The sequence below is a fragment of the Pundamilia nyererei genome, unplaced genomic scaffold (assembly GCF_000239375.1).
Source record: "Pundamilia nyererei isolate P.nyererei 1_Seehausen unplaced genomic scaffold, PunNye1.0 scaffold00059, whole genome shotgun sequence".
In the NCBI taxonomy this organism is placed as follows: domain Eukaryota; kingdom Metazoa; phylum Chordata; class Actinopteri; order Cichliformes; family Cichlidae; genus Pundamilia; species Pundamilia nyererei.
In genome coordinates, this window is record NW_005187460.1 from 958039 (window position 1) to 982040 (window position 24002).

The 24002-nt window shown below is 39.3% G+C and overlaps 4 protein-coding genes across 4 annotated transcripts in view; 3 read left to right on the plus strand and 1 right to left on the minus strand.

Annotated features, from left to right (window-relative positions):
• Positions 1-24002, minus strand: part of LOC102203640 (lipopolysaccharide-induced tumor necrosis factor-alpha factor homolog) — a 43488-nt gene that overhangs the window by 14091 nt on the left and 5395 nt on the right. The gene's annotated exons all lie outside the window — the stretch shown is intronic.
• LOC102203354 (myeloid-associated differentiation marker-like) lies at positions 312-2635 on the plus strand. The gene is made up of 2 exons (XM_005734534.1): positions 312-720; positions 1133-2635. The coding sequence occupies exons 1-2, from the start codon at positions 454-456 to the stop codon at positions 1691-1693; spliced, it is 828 nt and encodes a 275-aa protein (XP_005734591.1). The 5' UTR covers positions 312-453; the 3' UTR covers positions 1694-2635.
• LOC102197118 (myeloid-associated differentiation marker homolog) lies at positions 3867-9459 on the plus strand. The gene is made up of 2 exons (XM_005734696.1): positions 3867-4702; positions 9363-9459. Exons 1-2 carry the CDS (start codon positions 3867-3869, stop codon positions 9457-9459), a joined length of 933 nt encoding a protein of 310 aa, XP_005734753.1.
• LOC102203073 (somatostatin receptor type 5-like) lies at positions 15914-21618 on the plus strand. The gene is made up of 4 exons (XM_005734533.1): positions 15914-16200; positions 17812-18514; positions 18628-18966; positions 20216-21618. Exons 2-4 carry the CDS (start codon positions 17849-17851, stop codon positions 20288-20290), a joined length of 1080 nt encoding a protein of 359 aa, XP_005734590.1. The 5' UTR covers positions 15914-16200; positions 17812-17848; the 3' UTR covers positions 20291-21618.

Here is a 24002-nt window from a genome sequence, read left to right on the forward strand (position 1 = left end):
TTGAAATAATCCTACTTTACATCTGTAGATAAAACAATATACCATGTTGCTAAGGACCATTTCCTCAGCTTCTTGTAACATATTAACAGATTTAAGTTGTAAAGGCCTGAACATGCCACTAATTTAGAATTTGTAATGGATGAGCAATAGGGTGAATAGAGAGTGTCAGCAGGTGTTGTTCCTGTTATACCTAACAGCTTAGTCAATAAACCAACCCCTCTACAGTGATAAGCAAATGTGAATGTCATACATTTCTGCAGCTTTGGATGGGAGGCAACGAGGGAGCGGCCGCAGTTTCCACATACCTTCAGTTACATTCGACAGCATTTCTGCTGAGACAGAAACCAAACAGCTTCTACATAGCATAATAATAATTTTGAAGTGAGAGAAATAGAAGAGGTGCTAAATTAACGATCGATCCAGCTGTAATCTGTCTAACGGCTTACAGTCAGCATGGTTACGGTGGACTTCAAGACACTCACAGCACCGGTGGGCATTTTAAGGATACTGGCAGTGGTCTTAACCTGCATCTCCTTCAGCCTGGTGGCATCACTGGGCCACACTTCTCTGTCCTTCTGGGTCTGGTGCATGTTCAGCTGGTGTTTCTGCTTCTGCATCACCTTCCTCGTGCTCCTCCTGGAACTGACAACTCTAAATACAAAGCTGCCCATCTCCTGGGATGACTTCACTGCTGCATTTGCCATGTTGGCTACCCTGATGGTATGTGTCGATTTTTATTTTTTAAACTCTAATGTCATTTGTCTGTTCTTGCTATAGCTATTGCTGCAGGTTGTATGAAGGACTAGCCAGCTTTCTTCATGATCACTGCCACTGAGACTTTGCTAAAGAAAATAAAAGTGTTTTAAGCTGAACTTAAATTTAAAGGTTTCATACGGCTCAAACTACTTTAAGTACAATTAAACTACTTCATGAAAAATAAGAGGCAGATTACTATGTTTTTAGAGATAGACATATCAACACCCTAAATGGTGAGTTTAAAAGTCCCATGGTAGAGCTTTATTTTTTTGCAGCTTTATCAATAATCTATAACTTGTTAAACTGAGTGAAACACTAGAAATCAGTCAAAATCAACTGAGTATCTTAAAAAGATTCCACCCTTTCTTCCACACAGATGTTCACAGCAGCTGTGATCTATCCATATTTCTTCGTCTGCTCTAGCTGCGGCAGAGGTATTGGTGCCAGTGTCACGACCTGCTTGGCCTTCATCCTCTACGCCGTTGAGGTGGGGCTAACCCGGGCCAAACCTGGTGAGATCAGTGGATTCCTTTCCACAGTCCCAGGCCTCCTCAAGGTTTTAGAGGCCTTTGTGGCCTGCATCATCTTCATCTGTTTGGACTTCACCTTTTACTCTATCTTCCCGGGGCTCCAGTGGTGCGTTGCCGTCTACTCCATCTGCTTCATTTTTGCCCTCCTCGTCATCATTTTTACCATCGGCCGCCTGCTGCCTCTCTTCCCTGCGCCCTTCGACAAAGTCTTGACGGTGTGCAATGTGCTGGCAGTGCTGATGTACTTCACAGCTGTGGTCATTTGGCCATTTTATAGCTTTAGGAACAATTCAGGCACCGATGATTTTTACATAGTCATTACTGTGATGACCTGCTTGAACCTCATTGCTTACATTGTGGATACAGTTTACTCGTTTAAGCTCGTCTTCTTCGTCAGCAGAACATAGGTTGCAAAAAGTCAGCTTGAACTTATCTTTCATTGATTGATTGATTGTATGATAGTTATTTTTATGATGGTTTATGTCATTCTTTTACTGCAGATTTCATATTAATTAGAGTAGCTTTTTTTAAACACGATTTTGCATTTTTTGAAGCCATAACGTAGCTGTGGTTGATTCAGGGTTTTTTTTATTCAGGTTTATGAGCCTGTAAAAGTACCGAGTAGGAAACTCATTCAGTGTAGTTTCTTACAAATCTCACCCTGATAAAGAACACTAAAATCCAGTCATTGTGGTTAATGAACGTTATTGAACAAGCCTACATACCCATATGGTTGTTTTAGCACCTCGGTAATAAAGTATGATAAGTAAATCTTAAATAAATACCACTTTCATGGTTTCAGGGTTAAATAATGAACTCCCCTTTGAGAATGTTTGCAAAGGTGTGTCCAAGTGTGCATATCCTGCAATACACACAGCTATGGGTTTCGAGCTAACAACTCCACTCTCTTTTTTCGATTATGGGCATGGAGTAAGTGAAAGAGAACAAAACAGAGCAGAGTTAAGAAAGTTTTTTCTTCTTGTAGTTTTTTTTAAAGGCTGTCTTTAGCTGTTAAAGAAAGAAGCTGCTTTGTTTTGTCCTAATGATTTAACTGCTGATGATGAGCTGAGCTGTCGAACGGCTCCTCATGTGTGTTTACACAGGAAAAGAATTACTGGACGTTTACTGCCAGAACAGGTTTATTTAGGTTTATTTATTCAATCCAAAGCTCTAAAGCCAGTTGGAACAATAATCAGTGACGACTTTGCTGTTTGATTAGTCTACAATGGTTCTGGTTATTCTTTCAGTAAACAGTGAAAAATGCACAGTTTAAACTGGTTGTATTTGGATTTTGTCCAAACAGTAATAAAACATTATTTTTATAAATATTTTTAAAGTTTTTAAAGATGAAGCACATCTTCACTCAGTGTCACAAAATAAAAATTTTCCTTAGTAAATCTATTACTTAAAGGGAGAGTACAGGATAAGTACTTTTCCGTTTTAGTTTTCTTTTAACAGACCATTCGAACCATAAAAGCAGTTGCTCAAGGTTAGCCCAGTTTGCTTATCAGAGTATAAGTAATAAAACTGATAACCACTAGCATATATGGTTGAAGCGTAACCTTTCACCCATCATGTACAGCAACCCGCATATAAAAATGGGAACAACTATGAAAAGCGATTGTATGTAGTAGTATGTAGTTTTGTGAGCAATGAGAGATTTTGTTTTTGTTTTTTAATAAAGGAAAAAGCTACAAAATGGAAAAACTGGAGAGGAAGAGACCACATGGGTCACATCCACATTCTGCATCTGCAGAATTAATGTGTGTGTTAAAGTACCGTAGTGATTGTGTGTTCTTTTAAATGTATTCTTATAAATGTACACTTTTCTCTGCTTCTTTGTTTTGTGGTTTGTTTAAGGTTTTCTTACATTTTAAATATTCCATGAATGTTTAAGGAAATGAATCATATGATGTCCAATGTGTTAGTGTAAATGGAATAGTACTTATATAACAGCACTTATTATCTATTCTAACCCTCATTTATCCAACCTTTCACACACATTCGTACAAGCTCTTCATTCTATAGCACCTTTTGTAGCTTTCATGCTAACACTCACACGGATGCACCATGGAGGGAACTCAGGTCAGTGTTTTCAGTGCCTGAAATTTAAAAGCTCAATAACATAATTTAGTGTCCCAAATTGCTCTCTTTTAACTACACAGAAGCAATAAATCAAGTCAACAAAACTACAGAAAAAAACGCATTTATTTCTAGGATATGACCTACACCCCATCACTATGCTGTACTGAGCTGGGTTTGTGCCAAAGACCAGAGTCCAGTGTGGGTTGCGAGGCTAACATGATAACGCTCATGAGTATCCAATCAATGGCGTGAAACAGGGGTCATAAACAGCTCAGACAAGCCCAGGATGCTCTGAGTGAATGTGCACCACCACTTGCGTTTCTGTTTCAAAGAACACACCTGCTCTGGTCTTTGCCTTCATGGACATCTTTAGCTGCTATCATTTAAGCTGGTTTCAAAGTCAAAGGCTTGCTGTACACTGAGTACAGTAAACTGACTTGGAAAACCAAAGAATACTTTTTTTTTTAAGGTCAAAGACACTCATCCTGTCCAGACATGGTGAATGTAGATGTCCGATCCCTTACCCAGCCAGTGGGGATCATGCGAATAATGGCAGCTATCCTCACTTGCATGTGTTTTAGCCTGGCGGGAGCGGCAGGAGCTAGTTCATCTTCCTACTGGGCGTGGTGCATGTTCACTTGGTGCTTCTGCTTCTTCTTCACGTTTCTGATTGTCATCCTGGAGTTCACCACCGTCAACAGCAAAGTACCTTTCGCCTGGGATGACTTCACTACCGCCTTTGCAATGCTTGCGAGCGTCATGTGCCTGATCGTCTCCATCATCTACCCCACTTTTTTCACTTGCAAAACCTGCCACCGTGCTATCGGTGCCTCCGTGGTCTCCTGGGTTTGTTTTGCCACATATGCAGGTGAGGTGGTCTTAACACGCCTTTATCCTCGTGGGGAAACCAGCGGGTTCCTCTCCACGGTGCCGGGGATAATGAAGATGCTGGAGACCTTCATTGCCTGTCTCATCTTTGTATCCCTGGATCAAAGCCAGTACACTGCTAATTCAGGAATCCAGTGGTGTGTGGCTGTGTATTCCTTGTGTTTTATCTTTTCCATCATCATAATCCTGCTCACCCTCGCACAGCTGACCTCCTACTTGCCGATCTCCTTCGACATGGTGGTGATTGTCTATAACATTTTGGCAGCAGTGATGTACACGACAGCTGTGGTGATCTGGCCACTCTACAGTTTCTCTAAGGACAAACAAAGACCCTCTAACTGTGATCACTTCTGTCCCTGGGATAAGCTGGTGGTGGTCACCTTCATGACAATCTTTAACTTTATTGTTTACACCCTGGACGCTGTGTACTCGATACGTCTTGTGTTCTGCATCATGAATCGTGAAGACTAATATGAAACAAAACATGCTCTGTGTTTGCATCACTCTTAATAGAACAAGGTTATAAAAGTGTTTCAATTTTTTATAAACTTGTGTTATACAGCTGCTGACCAAATAACGAATCCAATATAGTCTATTATAATCTAAAGTGCTGTCTTAAATAACTGCATAAAAGAAATGTAAAGTACCAAAACATACTCAGTTAATGATTAGATCTGTGGTATCACTGTCGTAAGATCTAAAAACAAAACAAATATCTGAGGGGAACTTTGGATCCTCAGGTGATTGAACAGTACAGGTAATAATGTTGAGGTCATCTATAGCTCTGCTGCGTCGTGTAGTCAAATTATATGCCAAATAAAGGTGGGTGTGTTCACATTCATCTTTTTACTTGACGGTGTCACAACTTTCTGATGAAAGGAAGAGTTTGACAGTTGACATTTCGCTGTATAATAAACACGGTGGTTTTTTTTTTTTTTTTTAAATGAAGGCCAAGAGCAAAATGTTATTGATGCACTCTTGAGTATTAGCGTAAAGCCTGACTGATATATTATTTGTTTAGACCGATATCTGCTGATTTAAAAAGTCTGATATCCAACATTGGATGAAATAAATGTAAACAGATTTCAGCCAATAACTGCACATTTGCTGTTTGTAGTTTATATACTTGTTTACATTCTGGCCAGTCAGTTGTGTTTGTGGCAACTTTCCTGTTGCCAACAAGAAAGTTACTGAATGCCCTCTGCTGGTCAAAGTTCTCAGCATGAAGACTCGTGCTGCATGAGTGCTTCTCCAGTCCCTTGGTTACTTTTTAATTTTCATTTACTGGCCAATATAAATGCCAGTACAGTCAGATCGACATTTAGATAACGGTATCTCCTTCGAAGGTGAAGGTCGATATTGCTACCTTCATGTAGAACCAAGTATCCTGCATTGAAAAGTGAAAGCAAAAGTCTAGTATTATTTTGCTTGTGCTGAACTACCTAAAAATGAACGTGTCCTAGTTTCAACAATAGTAATCTACAAACCAATGCGTGACATTGACATGTATGTTCATCTTTTAGATCCAGTTAATAACAACTGTTTCCATGTTCCCAGACTTTCTGCTATTCGGGTGTGGTCACCTGAATTATATAATAAAGACCACATTTTGTTCCCTAAATGTCAAGCCAGTGTTGCAGATAAATATATAATAAAACCAAAATCCTTAGTGTGCAACACAAACAGGAAAATATAAACACTGAAAGGCAAACAGACCTGTCACTGAGATGGGGCTGGAAGAAATGAGAGAAATACAGGGACTTTTTTTTTTCTAAAGGCGGAGATGAAGCAGAGACAGCAGTGAGACGGCAAGAAATTTCCAGACCTTGGTGGGATACGTGGGAAAGCCAAAAAAGAAAATGAAGTTGGATTTGTTGGAAGGTGTTTTCTTTCTTTTTTTCCCCCTTTCTTTCTTCTTTAGAGATGTGCTGGGCAGGCCTGGAAAGCCAGGAAGCAAAAAGTAGAACCTCAGTTAATTCTTTTAAAACAGCTTCATCCAGATCTTACATGTAATCCCAAAAGTATTGTGCTGCCCGGTATACCAATCTGTGTGAGTGAGCTTGGGTCAAATAGAGTAAGTGAAGCATGGAAATTTAGCTTTTCTTCTCATGTCAGTCTGTCAGAAGGAAAGACCACATTTAAGTAAATCGTCTATATATGCCAGACGTGACAGTAAATTGGATTCTGTAAGGTGTGCTTTGATTTAGATTACCGAATGGACAACTCACGATCAACAGTTCACGAGTTTCTTCCACTTCAGGGGGGAAAAGAGGTATGAAAAAGTACACTGTACAACACATCCAAAATGTGCCTTCCTTATTAAAAGGAGTTGCAGTAAAATGTATTTTGTGACTATATTTACTATTCAAAGCATCTATGTAAAGAGGTGTTACGTTTAGTGTGGTTAAATCAACCAACGCTTTCTCCCTGTGTGTTTGCTCATTAAATACCAGCAGAGTTAGTGGTAATCATTAACTAGTTCTAACTTTTAGTTGAAATACTAAAGTAATACGGAAGAGAACAAAGAATTGTTGATAACATAAAGCAACTGTTCAATTATTAAAGTACAAAACTACCATAGAAAACATAATGCAAAAGAGTTTAACACAATCTTAAGCTGAATTATTATTTTGAAAAATGAAACAAACAGTTTCAGTTTAAGAAGCCTTATAGTGCGCAGAGTGCACAGTGAACACATAAAAATACTCACTCAGAATCATATAAATTAAATTATTGAATCATAATTATTGATTTTTGGTGTGTGTATATATCTCTTTAATGTTGGAGCTACTGAGGTAGGTTTGTGCTCCATTTGCTTGTTGCTAGGGAACCAAGTGCATTCACCCCCGATTGGTTGCCTGTGGTTTCTGGATCAAATCAGTTGCAAAGAAGGTGGTGCACCAAAAACCTCAGAGAGATTGGTGTGGTTGTTAGTAGACTGCCATTCTTGCCTGTAGTTTATGCAACATGTTTCAAAATGTGCAACTTTTCCAGTTTCAAGTTAGCTTTTTATAGTTTCTCTCCTCCTCCTCCTCAGAGAGTAACTGGGCAGTGTTTGTACACAGGTCTGTCGCTTCCATTCAAACTGTCAGTGCAGAATAGTTTGTAACCAAAGAAATCACTGGAGGATTTTTCCTGACTGAGATTTCGGCAATCATTTTGCCCCACAACTCACAACAGCCTAAAGCAACCACACAGTCAGGGAGGAGTCGGGGCCTAGGAAGGCTAATCATTTTTCATCCTCTAATCGCCTGAGCCACACCCAGTTTGGCTCATGTGATTAGGTAGAGGATCGGGGTCCTTTTGTCCCTCTGTGGGGGGAAACTCCCACTCGGTTTAAATCTGGGACTCCCCACCATTTGACCTTACAACTGAAGAAGCTTCTCGGATGAGAGGTGAAACGTCTTCAAGCAACTTAAAGAAGTCCAGACGCTTTTCTTTGCAAGCTCCTTTGACTTCTTCTTCTCTAGTTTCACCAAATGCAGCTGCTAAGGGATTTGAGTTCTCCTAATAAACTTCTCCTTGACCTAATATTGTAAGATCTTTACCTCACATTATAAAGTCAGTGTTTTGTGAATTAGAACTAAATGAATAAATACAACCGAAGTGAACTGAATGGAAGCTGAATTAAATTCTATTTAAATTTATAGCCAAAATATTGAACTGAAGACTACTCAAGGCACATATTTGATGCTTAAAAAAAAGCAGTTGCTGTATCTTCATGCAGGTATTTTTTTTTTCCTTTCTTCATTTTTTTTGTCTCATGTGTCCAAAGAGACTGCAGCTGCAGATTCAAAATGCAGTCATTTTACCACATGCACAGCCAAAATCCAACTACACAACACAAGAAATGTTCTCTGTTTATCAGCACTGAGGAGACACATTTGAAAAAGTCAGACTGAAAAAAAACATCTGGAGGCTTGATGAGTATATAGAGGTCGACTGATCGTCCGTCAGCGTGCATGTGACTGTTCAAAATCAGGGATTCTGGCTTTGAAAGAAGGCTGAAAGTCAGCAGTGTGAGTTAACACAGCATGTATGTTTAATGCAACTGGTGATCTGTATGTCCAGCTAATCTCGTAGGGCATGCTATTGCAAGAATATTTCATTCTGGGACTAACAAGGCAGAACAATCTGAACCACACATCACAAACCAAATGGTATGTGATAAATACAGGCACTGGTACAGCCACAGAGAAAACTAATCTACGCACAGGGTTTAGGCCGTACATTAATTTTAAGCAAAAAATCCAGGCCTACTCTATGTCAGCATGTCAGCAATAAAATTATGCTAACCCAGTTATTCGTGTGCAAGTAACATGGCCCAGCTGGTAGATTTGATTGTGGCAGATTTGTATAAACCCGTGTGTGTGTATGTGTTCGCGTGAGGCATATTCTTCGTCACATCATCACCGAGCAATATTCAGATCAATCACTGCTATGCGGCCGTCACAGTGTTGTTCAGAAAATAGCACAGAAATTCATTTGTCCCCATGCTGAACTTTCTAGACCGAATTGTTATGTGATTTATTGAATTATGTTCCCAACTAGATGTGAAAAAAACACGGTAATCTGTGTTTCAAAAGAGGTCCTTGAAAAAAGAGGTAAGAAGCGCCAGAGGTAGGTGCATCTGACAGGAAAGAGAAAGGAAAGACCATCAGAGCAGCAGATGAGAGGCTTCCTGTCCTGGAGAGGAAAGGGATGAACGTGCAGACCACCCCAGAGTCAAAGCAGAAAGTCAGCCTGAACGTTTGCTAATGATAACATGTGGATAGTATGACTGAATTTTATTGTTGGGAATTACTCATCTTAACGTCAACTGACTCTGCTTTTTAAAGGGTTTTGTTAGAGGGGACACGTGCTCCTTTCCTTTCATACCAACCTGCAGTACATTCATCAAACACTGAAAAGCAAAACCTTTCCACGGGCGCAACCTCAATTGTTCCCTTTAACTTGCTTTCAAAGCTGCTTCATTTATACAGTTAAATTCAGACATCATTGTTTACCTCCTTAATAATTATCACCAAATATAAAAGAAATACTATTTCTGCAGCACTTTTGAAATCACAAAAACATAGAGCTTTAATAAGACTGAAACATGAGAATAATAACTACACCCACCTGCTGCTTTATTAGTTGTGCTTTCAGCTTGTACCTTTACAACACATGTCATATTCAACAAGCTGCCATACCAGCATGACAGGATCACATAGTTGCTGCAGATTTGTCAGCTGTACATACATAATAAAAATCACCTGTTCCACCACATCCCAAAAGGGCTTGGAATGCTGATCAACATGATCAGCAATAATACTCAGGTACTTGTGGCATTTAAACCATCTGCAACTGGTACTAAATGGCCCAGAGTGCGCTAATATCCTCTATACTACACCAACAACAACAACCTGAATTATAGGTGCAACATGGGATGGCTCATGTTGGTTGTACCAACATGAAACCCCTTACCTTCGAGGTGTGGCACCTTGTGTGGTCTTCTGCTGCTGTAGCCTATATGCTTCACAGTTGCTCGTCTGCATACAACTAGATTTTTAACTTATTGTTGCCTTCCTATGAGCTCAGAGCAGTTTGCCCATTCTGCTTTGACCTCTGGCATCAATTTGGCCTTTTTGCGCAGTGAAATGCAGCTCATTGGATATTTCCTCTTTTTCAGACTTCTCAGCAAACTCAAGAGATGGTTGTGTAGAAAGTCCCAGGACATCAAACTCAAAGTCACTTAAATCACCTTTCTTCCCCATTCTGATGCTCAGTTTGAAAGGCTTTCTTGACCACATCTGCATTTCTAAATGTACCGATTTGCTGCCATGTGATTGGCTGATTAGATATTTTTGATAAACAACAAATTAATGTGTACATCAAATTAAAGGCAGGTGACTGTAAATCAAATACCACAACTAAAGTGTACAAAAAACAATCTCTATATAAAAGAAAAACCAAATGCAAGTCATTTACTTCTTTTTAAAGCAGATTTGGAGACACTTCTGTGCAGGTCTTTAAAATGTCAGGGAAGATAGACTCGTGTATTTTGTTAAACAACTTGAGTCAGTTCAGTTTAGCCATGGCTTATTCATTCATTTAATATTTCTCTCTTACATACACACCTCTCTGCAGAGGTTATTCTGAGCCGCTTCCTTTTTGTGTAGATCCTTCAATTCTCCAGGGGGGAAGATGAATGCAGGCTGACACTGTCTCTCCAGTAAAAGCCAAACGATGCCTAAATGCTTAGTGACATGTCTCGTTTTAGAAATTGGTTGTTGCATCCAAAACTAGTGTCCCGACAAGTTATAATTATCATTGTCAAACTGGCTTATTTTGATAATACAATCTAGCCTTTCAGTCTTTCCTAATTAACTCCTCTAATTTGCCCTTCAGGGTAAAGTATAAAGGGGCTTTTGTTAGAAGGAATATTAAGCACTGCTATTATTAGCATAATGAGAAAGGGAACATGGACCTGTGTTCAGATCCTCTCAAACTATGCGATTTGGAAAAGCTCGAAAAAATATAGGGTTTGACGCCTGAGTGGTTGACAAGCAGTGGAAGAAGGTGATGTTATGAGCTACAGAATTTAATAAATATCACTACACTGTCCACTTCATGGAAGATGTTTATTTTAATAAGTGAAACCAGTAGTAAATTTTAGTGCTTAAACTGGTAGTAGTAGTAAAACAGGTCTTATCTTTGATCATAAAATATTCAAACTTCCCCAAAACTTCAACTCTGGCTCATATCATATATAAAACTACTTTATTACTAACCCACTGCACCCTGGACAGAGACAATGTTATCCTGTCTTCCTCCCCTCACCCCAACCGGTTGTGAGAGATGGCCGCCCCTCCCTGAGCCTGGTTCTGCTGCAGGTATCTTCCTGTTAAAAGGGAGTTTTTCCTTCCTACTTTCACCAAAGTCCTTGCTCATAGGAGGTCACTCTGCTTCCTGACATCGGACCCACATTAAACTCATGGACTGAACATACACACACCAACAACCACCAATAACTGAACACACACACACTTGAGCAAAAACAAACAAATGGCCAACTGCACCCTCATACACACAATAATAACATGGCCTGAACCACCACTCACAACCACTAGCACTTTATATAACCACTGTAGAAATTATCCACATATCTCACTGATCTAAACTGCACAACTGTCAATGCTGTATAGACAATCATTCTATACAATACAATAATTATAGTCCTACAACTGTTTATAACTTGTATAGTTCATATTTCATATTTCTCTATAGTTTCACATTTATATCTTGTACATAGCTTGAACACTCACTACAGCCTGTACATACTTATAGTTATAGCATATTCATAATATACCTTCATACCATGTACATTGTAACATACCCATAATAGACCCATGTTTTGTACCCTCATACCTATAATAGACCTTTTTTGTAATATATCTATATATCTAAATGATTGTTAATATATATTTTGTAATATATCTATATTGTTGCTAAAGCACTTTCTGGATGGATGCAAACTGCATTTCATTGCCTTGTACTTGTGACATGTGCAATGACAATAAAGTTGAATTATATTCTATTCTATACGAATGACAAGAGACTCTCTGTATGTATTATTGTAGGGTCTACCTTACAATATAAAGCATCTTGAGGCGACTGCTGTTGTGATTTGGCGCGGTATAAATAACACTGAATAGGCCATAACTTGAGTTCAAGGTAAAGTTACTTTAACTTAACTCTGTCTTTATGTCAAATGATTTATGAACTTATTTTTTGTCAGTGATGTGACATGCAAATACAGACAAAAACATGTAATAAATCCTCAGAGTGATGGTGTACTTTTGATTGTATAACATAAAAATGCATCAGTTTGGTCAAAAGAATTATAATTTAACTAAACTATCTTTATCTGAAATTTTTAATCACTGATCACTTTGAAACCATGACCCTGCAGTAGAAAAGTTGTTAATAAATTGGATGAGTGGATGAACCCATCTCTGCATAGATATGTTGAAGTATTTTATTAAAAGAAAAGGCCTTTATGAATGACTGATATCTGATGGCCTTAAAAAAAAGTGTGCATGGTTATTAGAAAAATATTGAAATCCCACTAGGGGAAGCTGTTACTCCACAAACACCCTGAGCCATTAAGCACTGTCTTATAAAAGAAAATAATTGAATCAAATTGTTCCTCTGTTGTGTAATACTTCTCCTTTCAGATATTTTTTGAATATATATATATATATTTCAATAACAAACAGCTTCGGCATTTCATTGAATTACACTAAATCTGTTTAAATCAGGAACTGCCTAATTGAAGTGTAAAGTCCAGGAAGTGCCGTAATAACTGCAAATACTGCAGCTTTTCACATTAGCGAGATACTTTAGCCTTGCGGGTGGTTTTAAACTAGCAGGGAACGTGTCAAATTATAAAATGTTTGTTAAAACTCTCATCTTGGCACACATTTGACAAAGGGGTTGCTTGAATCCAGGTAAACCTTGTTAGCTTTTAGCACGATGCTTGTCCCCACATGCTAACACCGTGCACGTTAAGGTCACCACAGCCAGCGGCTCCATTTGAAGTCTGTGTAGAAGCAAACAGCCTCATTATTTGCCTTCGTTGTAACAAAAGTAAATGCGCACAGGTGGCCTGGTGATCACTCTTAAATCACTTTTAAGTTGATGCAGAAAGTAAATAAATGCAGGCTTTTTTTGTTGGATCAAGATTGTCGTGTCTCCTACCACTAGGCACAGGCCAGTTTCTATAATACAATTTAAATCAACTTGCATAAAAGCTTATGACATGACTGCACTGTGATGTAATCAGATCACAAGATAATAAGCAAAACTCTTACCCCTGGGTGCTGTATGTCAAGAAGGTCACTCCAAATAGCTAGCTCACTTCAGATTCTGTGAATTTTAGCTGTTTTTAGCTCTGCCAAGGTGATTTTAGAGGGAGTTAAACACATAGATCTGTCAACACATAGACACACAATCCCCACTTTGGACATCATCTGATTAATCTCTCTCTTCTGTCTTCCTCTTTCTTTCACTCATCCCCTCTGTCTCCTCTTTATAACCAGAGGTTCAGTATTGATTTAGCTGGGTCAAGAGCTCCTCCAGTTCCAAGCACATAAGTATCGCTCCATTTACCTAGAAGTAGTTCTCTCATCGATCTCTGCCAGCTTTTTGCCGTCGGCCAGACAAAGTCAGTGACAGACACCGCTCTGATATCATCTCAGTGCCCACAGAGAGAAGGCTTGATATAGAAAGGCAGGGGGCATGACAACCGCTGTAAGCCACAGTGACTCGTATGAGAAAAGAAAGGCAGAGATCAAGAAGAAAGGAAACCGTTATGCTTCACTTCCAACTGCATTTCAACATTTTTATATTTTCTACATGAAGCCGTTATTGGACCGTGAATTTACTCATGAAAGAAAATGCTTTCTCATGTTTCTAATGCAGGCTTATTCATGGATGATCTGATATCCTCGTGTTGGTGTTGTTCCCAGACCATCATGAAAATGTTGTTCCAGGTTCAACATTGCAAGTGACCAATCACATTGTTGTGACGTTATTCTTTTGCGCGCCAAGCCATTCGTGCATTTATGAAATTCCAATGTTGCAAGGACAATATCAATTCTGCTTACTGTTTATTAAAGGGTTACGGTTAGGGTCAGGGTCCGTTGATCGGCGGACAGAGGCGGTTTCACGCAGCTTTAGTACAGTTTTTTGTTTTACGCCGGTTTTTCCCGAAGTCGCAAAAGTATGACGTCACAACATTCTGATTGGTCACTTGCAATGTTGATCCTGGAACAACATTTAGTATGATGATCTGGGAACAACACCAACACGAGGATATCAGATCAACCCTAATTCATAGATCATTCATCGTTTAATGAAGGGAAAAAAGATGCTTTCATGAGTAAATGACATGTATAATACAGAAAAACTAAATTAAATTAAATTAAATGAAAAAGGAAGCACTACGAGAGTGCAAACCACTGCCAAGGCAGCTCACTCTTTGAGCAGTAGTACTGTATTGTGTGTATGTGTGCTCTTTAAACATAAACTAAGAAGTTTGTAGTGTAGTGACATATAAGAATAGCATGACAGATGTTGGAAGGTCAGAGGTCAAACGTGACATCATGTCTCCTATAATGTGATGTTTAGAATCTCTAGATATCATTCTCTACATGCTTACATGTTGTCAATACAAAATATGGCAGTAAGAAACACAGTTTATAACAGCTCTGTATGACATCATAATAATTTTGACCTTCAAATCTATTGACCTTGAAGGAGAGAGTCAAAGTTTAACATATAGTAAACTGGGTTAATTTGGTTTGTTTCAATACATGACAACAGTTTGCCATAGTTCAAATGATAGTGTGATTATTTGGTTAGCATTAAATTTGGTCTGCATATGATGCGGAAATACGTGTGTGTAATCTTACGTGTTCACCGGTAACAGAAAGAAGAGTTATTACACAGTTTTATAAAGAACAGAAGGAATGCAAAGAGCGTTCCTTCGACAAAAAGACAGAATAAATCTGCATCCCTCAGTAAGAACAATGCAGCTGGATGAAAGATCCAGGTGTTTTCTTCTAGCAGCTAATGCAGTCTCTGAGGAGAAGTTTAGAAATGTCTGGTATGCTGACTTTATTCTAACCTTCACTGCACCAGATTTTGGCTGGAGCCACAGTTTAGACATCTAAACTGTATTTGAGCTCCTCTTTAATAGTCCTGCTGTTAATAGTTACAGACCAGTTTAGCAACTTTTCATTTGTTTAGTTTTCTATAAAGTAAAAAGCATTTGTGAAGCTCTTTAGTTCTGGAAAAACTCAACAAAAACAAAAACGTTGGCTGTATAAAATTTGAACCCATGAGCCTGCATTGGTGAGAGCTTAGTATAAATGAGCCTTATCATTATCCTGGTATCCTAAATGCCCCTACACACCACCTGTCCCTTCAGGGCAAGCCTCTGTGCACACCTGTCCGGCAGTGTTTACTTATAAACAGTTGATCTGGTTTGAACCAGTGAACTGGACCTTTCAAACTGTGAGAAGTCACTGATGTCCCTGTGTGGTGTTTTAGCCTGATACAGACATGACACTAATGACATGAGCGGGGCATTGTGTGAGTGTGCCTCTGCAAGCGCACTCTGCCTGCATGTGTGTGTGTGTGTGTGTGTGTGTGTGTGTGTGTGTGTGTGTGTGTGTGTGTTAACGCTGCACTGACCTGGATGACAACAACATGAAACTAATTGCTTGAAATTAGGCAGCTTTCCCACACAATTATCATCAAATGTCTTCCTCAAAAGTGCACCCTCACCCTCCCTTCCACTTTCCTTCCCTTTTCCTTTTGCTCTAATATCTCAGGTGCCCAAGGCCACCATCAAGGTAATTTATTCCTCTGGCTGGAGCTTGGCACTGCTCCATCTCCCTCCACTATTTTCATAATAATGGTAAAAGTGTCATGTTATCATTAACCTAAAGGGCGGCAATAAAAATCGCCGGTGCAGTAAAAAATTAAAGGAAAGGAGGGCTGTAATGCATGCTTTTATACCAACAACTGACCTCGTGGGTGGGGCTTCCTCATCCGAAGGCGGGACGAAGTTTCCCCACACATTAACACTCACAGTGAGTCGTGGATACTACAAGACCTTCTCATCATTGCAGGAGAGCATCTCTCCGCACACTGGGTTTTCTTCTCTAGAAGAAGCTTGAGGAAAATCGTGGGGAGGCGAAGATAACAGCAGTCTTGGCGTGGCTGGTTATGGAGACTGGACCACGGAGACTTCGGGAAGATGGCACAAAATGAGAAGTCAAGTGAGATGCTTCCTGTTTAAAAGAAATTGTGAAAGGAGCGTTGGCGTTTCCAAAAGCGCATGAGTGCCTAAGACGCGCTGGGTCGTGGAGAGGCGCACGGGAGCGCACAGGTTGGTGGAAGCAAACGCTTGGACATGAATTACATGTTAACTTAGACTGAGTTTAAAGAATATTCGAAGAGGTATTTTAATAGTTTAACTAATATTTACCAAAAGTGGGCAAAAATACGTTGTCATGCTTAGAAAAATGTTCAAGAAGCCTTAAAGTTTTATTTATGAAAGTAGTGGTTTAGTTGATTTCGTTTATTGAATATGAATATGAACGGTTAAACTGTCTCCCTTAACTGGGGGCTATGGTGGAAAACAAAAATGGCAAGCTTAAAGCAGCCTGAAGGCTCAGGGGCTGGACATATTTTGTTTTCTCAACATTATACTGCGGGCTGCGCGTCACTCCTTTGTTTTTCAGCGTGTTTCGGTTAATATTTACGTCACACTATTTATTTGTGCAACAAATTTTCACAGCTTCAGCTGGGAACGCCCGACAACAGGCAGTTATAAGATTATTTAAGTGAGCTACCGAAGGAGCAGTTACTATAAGTGCGCGGATTATTAACTATTAGAATGCTGGCTGCTTTGGTTGTTGCCATCATTACTCTTTGTTGTTTTACATCGTGTGACACGTTTATGGCGCCTGGGGGCAACTTTGAGATGCCAACATGAAACAGAATACCAGTTTGAAGGTTTTAGGGTGTTTTTAACAGCAACAACAACATAAAAAAAGGTAGAAGCTGTAAATACGAGAAGAAAGTTGTTGTGTTTTTGCCACTTTTTACTCTCTTTATGTCTGATGAATTGGTTCAGCTGAAGTTAGTCTGCAGTTTTGCTTTGAGCTTTGCATCTGTACCAGCTTTTGAAAATATCTCTCGTTTGAATTACATCGTTTTGGTTTAGTTTGGCGCCTCAAACAAATATACATTAAAAAATCTCACTTAAAGGTTGGGGGGGGGGGGGCTTAAACCAAAGGGAAGAATCCTCCTAGATCTGTGAAAATGCAATATAGATTATCATGTCCTTTTTCTTTAATATAAAAAGCGAATGTAATCAAATACGTAATGCTTGTGCTGGCCACAAACACATAAAATGATGATCACGGCTGCCTGTTCTGGTGAAGTGGCAACTGTTTTGATTGCAGCAGTGAGCATATGTGAGAAGAAGTGAACTCAAGAGCCTTGCGAGGCATTTTCTTTACTCTCTCTTTCACTCAGAGTATTCACTGGAGAGTTTCTCCTGGTAAATATGAGGAAATCGGTGCTCTCCCCATATGTTGCTGATTCTCTGTGATCCAAAGGGCAGCAAAAATAGAGTTCCTAAAGCAGAAACCTACAGAATAGTAAATCCTCCACAATATAATAAACTATAGCTCTTTTCATATGCACTGCAGCAGCAGAGGTGCACAAACAGAACTTTACTCACTACCGTGTCAGTGTGCACCAGTGTGCAAGTAGCATTAATAATATTCTGGTACATTTATGGCTAGAGAGTGACTGTCATGTATGCAGACTTCTGAACTCTCTATCCAGATAACAACCTCATAGAAAGCACACAGATTGTTAACAGCACTGCAAATGCATTTGCAGCAGTGAAAACATTTACGGGGTGATTTAGGTTTGTGGTATAATAATTGTACAACTCTGTCTTTTTCTCTTTTGTGACTTTTTCTAGCATAACTCCAGTGGACATCAGCTCTACCTCCTTGAAGATGGAGGACTACAGTGGGATATTTGAGAATGTCAGCATCTCTTCCACTTACAACTTTACTGCGGACAGTTTCTCAAACACCACCATGCTGCTACCGTTTAACAAGGTCATCGTCATCATCCACACCATCGTCTTCATCGTGGGTTTTCTGGGTAACACACTGGCCATCTACGTGATGGCCCGATATGCAAAAATGAACACAGCAACCAACATTTACATCCTGAACTTAGCTGTGGCGGATGAACTCTACATTCTGGGGATTCCCTTCATAGGGACCAATAGCGTGCTTTCCTATTGGCCATTTGGAGAAGCTGTCTGCAAGATCAGCATGACTGCTGATGCTATGAGCCAGTTTGCATCCACCTTTTCCCTGACACTGATGAGCATCGATCGCTTCCTTTTCGTGGTTTATCCTGTTCGCAGTGTTAAATGGCGGAAACCAAGGTTGGCGAAGATAACTAGTTGCATAGTCTGGGTTGTGTCATTCCTGATTGTTCTGCCAGTCATCATCTTCTCAAGTGTACAGGAGGACTTTAAGACCTGCAACATGAGCTGGCCTGAACCACATGATGTGTGGTCTGCTGTCTTCATCCTCTACACCTCTATCCTGAGCTTCTTTGGTCCTCTGATTGTTGTCTGCCTCTGCTACCTCTTCATTGTCATTAAGGTAAAGTGACAAATAAAACCACCCTGTGACTTAGCTAATATATTTTTTTGTTATTCTGCTGAGATTCTGCTCTCACGCTCTCATTAAAACTTTCTTTTAATTTTCCTTTTCAGGTGAGGTCAGCACGTGAACGTGCAGGCCTGACTAAGCGGCGCAAATCCGAGCGCAAGGTGACACGCATGGTGGTCATCATCGTGCTGGTCTTTGTATTTTGTTGGCTTCCCTTTTACACCACCAACATTGTCAACCTGATTCATATCATCCCTGAGCACAGTATGGACATCTACTTTTCCGTGGTCATCCTCACCTACGTCAACTCCTGTGCCAACCCGTTTCTTTATGCTTTCCTCTCCAAAAACTTCAAAGAGAGCTTCCAGAAAGTGCTCTGCTTTCAGAAAGCAAATGTTGCCAGAGCTGCACAGGTGCTGCAGGGTAGACAGAATGATACCAAGGTAAACCAATATCCTGTTTTCTCATACAGCATTTGTGCAAAGTTTTAATAGGAACAGTAAGACACTAACACTTGAAGGGGTGGTGGCGGCAGGGGGGTCACCTAACCCTTTTTATTGATCCAATTAGGTGCAAAGTTTTTGCATAGATTACAGCTGTATTTTAGGTTATTGTCCGCAGCTTACAGGGTGCATTGGCTGGTTAGCACTAGACAGTCCTGGGTGTTAAATCCGTACATGTTCTCACGGTGCCTACGTGGTTGCTCTCCACATACTCCAGCTTCCTCCCACAGTGCAAAAACATGCATGCAAGGACAATTGGCTTTTATAAATTGGCTGCAGGTGTAAATGTGAACATGAATGGTTATCTGTCTTTCTGTATTGGTCCTGCAACCTATCCAGGGTCTACCTCCCATGGCACTTGCAGCCATGAATTGGATTAGCAAAGAAAAATGGGTAGATTTTCTTTTCCTTTTTTTTTTCTTTTCTCAACATATACAAAACACTCACAACAGCCCTGAAACAAGCTATTTTTACAGTCTTCATCTGCACATTGTGTACATTTGTGCGTCTCAGACAGTTCCTTTTAATTGATGTGGCTTTTCTGCCAACTCTGCTTCGAAGGCCAGAATCCAAGAAAGGCCAAGAAACACATGTTTACCATTGACACTCGGGCATTTTTCATGCAGGTACCATTTCATCTGAACTAGTGAGGCATGTTTCTTCAAAGTGGAGATATTGATGTTGTTCTCTTGGTTACCCGTGAACCCTTACCCTCCACTTGTATTTCTAGTCTGGTTAGAGCTAGCTCATAACAAGCGTTATATCTCTATTTCATTGAGTAAGAAGAAGTTGAAGAGGCTTATTTGAGGGTTAGTCTAATGATCAGTTACACTTTAAACAAGCTAAAATTAAGTAGAAATATTATTGAGTAACGCAATCCTTCACTGGAATACAGATTGGTTCTGAAAATATGCCTCTGCATTCCTGCCCAGATATGTGTTGAGATCTTTCAAAATAATGGCATTTCCTAGAAACACTAAACTTCTGAGCACTTTTTTTAGCGCATGTGAATGTGTCAACACAACTAAATGCCTTCCTGTCTCTGAATTGCAAATATCAGCTTGTACTTTTGAATAAGTCTGAAAATTGTAATAATACTTACCCAGATCCAGATCTATATGTATATGTTTTCCATTGCTGCATTTACTGCATCTCTAATCCAGTATTGTGCCTGCTTTTGTCTCCATAGTCCGTCCAGCTGAAGGATCTCAGGACCGCTCACAGTGAGCCTCTCAATACAAAAAATGTGGTGAATGGCCAATGACTGCTGATCCACTATGTACTGTTTTGATACCACATGGAACCTGGATGCTTTCTCCCTTGTCATTTAATAACCTGCCTTTATTAATGATCATTTCTTCCTGAGTGGAACATTCAAAGGAGTAAAAAGAAGTCATTGCAGCATATTTTTTATGGACTTTGTACTAGACTGACTGTGTTATACAAGGCATAAGTTTATGTCATGATGACGTAGAAAACGTCATCGGATTACAAAATGCTGAAAATTTTCAATTTGCATTATTAGACCCCATGCTTTCTCACCTCTATTAGCTTGTCATGGTGCTGTTACTTGTTAATTCAGTCAAATGTGCATTTCAGTGAAAGTACTGACTTTACCTTACTGAGCGCATTTGGGACTAAACAACTATCATACTCTTTTCTGTGTTGAAGTAACTGTGATAAAAACAAGAGGGGTCTTTTAGTGCTCAGCTTAAAAGAAAACTAGGTTAATTTTTTTGAAAAGTGAAAGCATTCCTTTAGAAATAAACTGTGTATAACAAAGTAGTTAATCAGTTCTGTGGAAATACCGGTATACATTTTAATGACGTTAGATTGAACGTATATTCATGTATCAGGTATTAGCCTTACATTCACGCCATCTTTGACCCGGGCTCCTATTGTACCGCTTTATCTCAGACACTGTTCGTTCTTTAATTTGTGAATTTACAGTATTCGGTTTGTACTGCTGTTACTAGACTTGTGACTGTCTTGTTGATTGATGTAAAGCTGGCTGAATGGTCATGACTGTTACGGTGGATTTTCATGTGACAGGTTTTTTGGGACATATTAAAGTCAGTCTGACAGACTGGAGTGGACAACACGGGGAAGTAAAGCAGCATTCTCAACCTGGTGGACAAACCTGCTGAGCAGCACTTACCCGTCTTATATTTGTAACATGAGTCAAGCAAATAGCATGTGACCAGTCGTGACTTTGAGCTTGGTTAAAAATCCAGATGGACTTGTGAAAGCCTTACAGGTGAGAATGGAACAAGGGAATTTTTTTGTGTTCAAAGCACTGTGAATTATGAAAAGACGAGTGAATTTGAGTTTGTTATGCATATGAAAGTTAAATGTGTTGTATATGGGTCACCTATACGAAGGAAAAAAAATAGTGAAGCTACTTTGACCATTAATAAACGGTGACGTCTGTTACTCTGCATCTCCATGGTCACAGTTGCTCCAAGACAGTAAGAACAGTAACTAACTAAACAAAATTAATTGTACAATATATTACAAAGTTGCATTATATGTACATTTATTCCACTAACTGTGATTTTATGTTTTTTTAAATAAAAGCAGATGTATGTTTCAGCACGTTCCCATTGAATCTGATAGTAAATGTTAATATTTTTATGCATTATTCCTTCCATTCATAAAAGTAGTAGGAGTAGTAAAAGGGGAGTAGCTGTCTCATTTTTCTTATGAAGGAAAATGGTCAAATAGTAAGTAAACACTGGTATGAGAGCTGTTAGACATATAAAATGCATACATCAAAACAAAGTATCTAATATTTCTAAAGTAGCAACATGTTTGTATATTCTCTAATTTGTAGATATGGAATGGGGCTGACACACAGCAGGATGTATTATAAGTGCACAGTTGTGATATGTGCATTCACTGGGCCTCTTGGCAGGCACACCTGTTCACCTGCTAAATTCCTTAACACAATTATCTAATTAGGCAATCACACTGCAGCAGTTCAGTGGATTTAGACACATAAACATGCAAGATAACCTGCTGAAGTTCAAACCGAGCATCAGAATGAGGAAGAAAGGTGACTTTGAATGTACCGCAGTTGTTGGTACCAGACAGCCACCAACTGAGTATTCCAGAAACTGCTGGGACTTTCCCACATAACCATCTCCAAGCTTAACAGAGAATGGTCAGAGAAAGAGAAAGCGGGCTTGTTGTTGTGAGAGGTAATGGTAACTCAAATAACTCATTGCACCAAAGGTATGCAAAACAGCATCAACAGATGGTCCACAGCAGCAGAAGACCATGCTAGGTGCCAGGTCTTTTCAGCTAAGAACAGCAAACTGAGTCTACAGGTTGAAACAGGCTCATCAAAACTGGATAACAGAAGATTTTAAGAACGTTGTCTGGTCTGATGAGTTTCTACTGCGACTTTTGGCATAAACAATAAACATGGTTCCATCCTACCTTGTTTTTACAGTTCAGGCTGGTGGTGGTCGTGGTGTAATAGTAGAGGGGATATTAGCTCACTGAGAATTTTTAAACACCGAAGCCTACATGAGTATTAATGCTGACCACTTCATGACTGCAATATACCAGTCTTTTGATGGCTGCTTCCAGCAGGATGACACACCGTGTCATAAAGATCAAACCACCTCAAACCAGTGTCTTGAAGTTGACAATAAGCACCTTTGGATGTCATGTCAATATGGACCAAAATCTCCTAAGAATGTTTTCAGCACCTTAAACCTGTTGAAAGTGTATTTTATGTTTAACAGGAAGGAGGATTATACAAATGTTGGGCAGGGTTTTCACATACAAAGACGCAATGATATTAACAACCACATAATATCCCCACATTGACACTGACAGGGTGTCAAAGGTGCTACAAAACAGTCTCATCATTTTAGGAAAGGATTTTATTCTCTGTCAATCTAAGAAGTGTAAGAAAATCATGCAAAAGCAAAAATAATATCAGAAAGGTTGATATTCTAAATTCTAATTATTCAGCCATTAATATGAACATTTAAAGTGGTTTTTAAGACTTGGAAAAATGTCAGTCCCAGTGCAACCTGAAGGGAATGGGTGATGGAAGTGTTTGTTTTCTCAACAGCATACTGCGGGCTGCATGTCACTTCTGTGTTTTGGACCATGTTTCAGTGAAGCTTTGCATCAAACCCCAGTTCCAAAAAAAATTAAGACTCTGACTAAAGTGTAAATACAAACAGAGAGGATTGATTTGCATAGAAAATGTATCAGATGTTTAGTTTGAGACATTTTCATATTTTGTGGAAATATTAGCTCATTTTGAAAAACACTGGACCTCTAAGAGGTACTAAAAAGAAACAGCTGGAGGTTGTTGGGTTAATTGATAACATGTCAACTTAGGAATATGATGGGGTATAAAAAGCGCTTCTTTGAGAGGCAGAGAAAATGTAAAAATTAACAGTCACCAATCTGAAAAAATGAATTATTATTACTATTATTATTACTATTATTACTATTATTACTATTTCTAAATTGCGTAATAAATTTCAGAATAATGTCCCTGAACATAAAATTGACAACACTGTCTTCCTCTCCTCACCCCAACCCAACCGGTTGTGGCAGATGGCCCCGCCCCTCCCTGAGCTTGCTCATAGAGGGTCATATGATTGTTATGTTTTTCTCTGTATGTATTATCAGTGTTAGGGAGTAACGGAATACATGTACCGGCATTATGTATTCAAAATACAAAATATGGGTAACTGTATTCTGTTACAGTTACTGTTTAAATAGGTGATAATTAGAATCCAGTTACGTTGTTGAAATAAATGGATTACACAGCGGTCTTTTCCTGCTTCATGTGTTGGGCTATCCCCGCTCTAATTTTGGTAATTCCACGCATTGCTGGAAACCCAAACAAAACAATGGTAAATGGCCTGTATTTATATAGCGCTTTACTAGTCCCTAAGGACCCCAAAGCGCTTTACATATCCAGTCATCCACCCATTCACACACAC

What these genes read in the sequence shown, in the direction of transcription:
- LOC102203354 (XM_005734534.1), top strand. Translation starts at nt 454, where the DNA reads ATGGTTACGGTGGACTTCAAGACACTCACAGCACCGGTGGGCATTTTA. An exon ending in CCATGTTGGCTACCCTGATG is followed by an intron (nt 721 to 1,132) that starts GTATGTGTCGAT and finishes TCTTCCACACAG; the next exon opens with ATGTTCACAGCAGCTGTGAT.
- LOC102197118 (XM_005734696.1), top strand. Translation starts at nt 3,867, where the DNA reads ATGGTGAATGTAGATGTCCGATCCCTTACCCAGCCAGTGGGGATCATG. An exon ending in GTGTACTCGATACGTCTTGT is followed by an intron (nt 4,703 to 9,362) that starts GTTCTGCATCAT and finishes CTGAAACATGAG; the next exon opens with AATAATAACTACACCCACCT.
- LOC102203073 (XM_005734533.1), top strand. Translation starts at nt 17,849, where the DNA reads ATGGAGGACTACAGTGGGATATTTGAGAATGTCAGCATCTCTTCCACT. An exon ending in ACCTCTTCATTGTCATTAAG is followed by an intron (nt 18,515 to 18,627) that starts GTAAAGTGACAA and finishes TTTCCTTTTCAG; the next exon opens with GTGAGGTCAGCACGTGAACG. An exon ending in GTAGACAGAATGATACCAAG is followed by an intron (nt 18,967 to 20,215) that starts GTAAACCAATAT and finishes TTGTCTCCATAG; the next exon opens with TCCGTCCAGCTGAAGGATCT.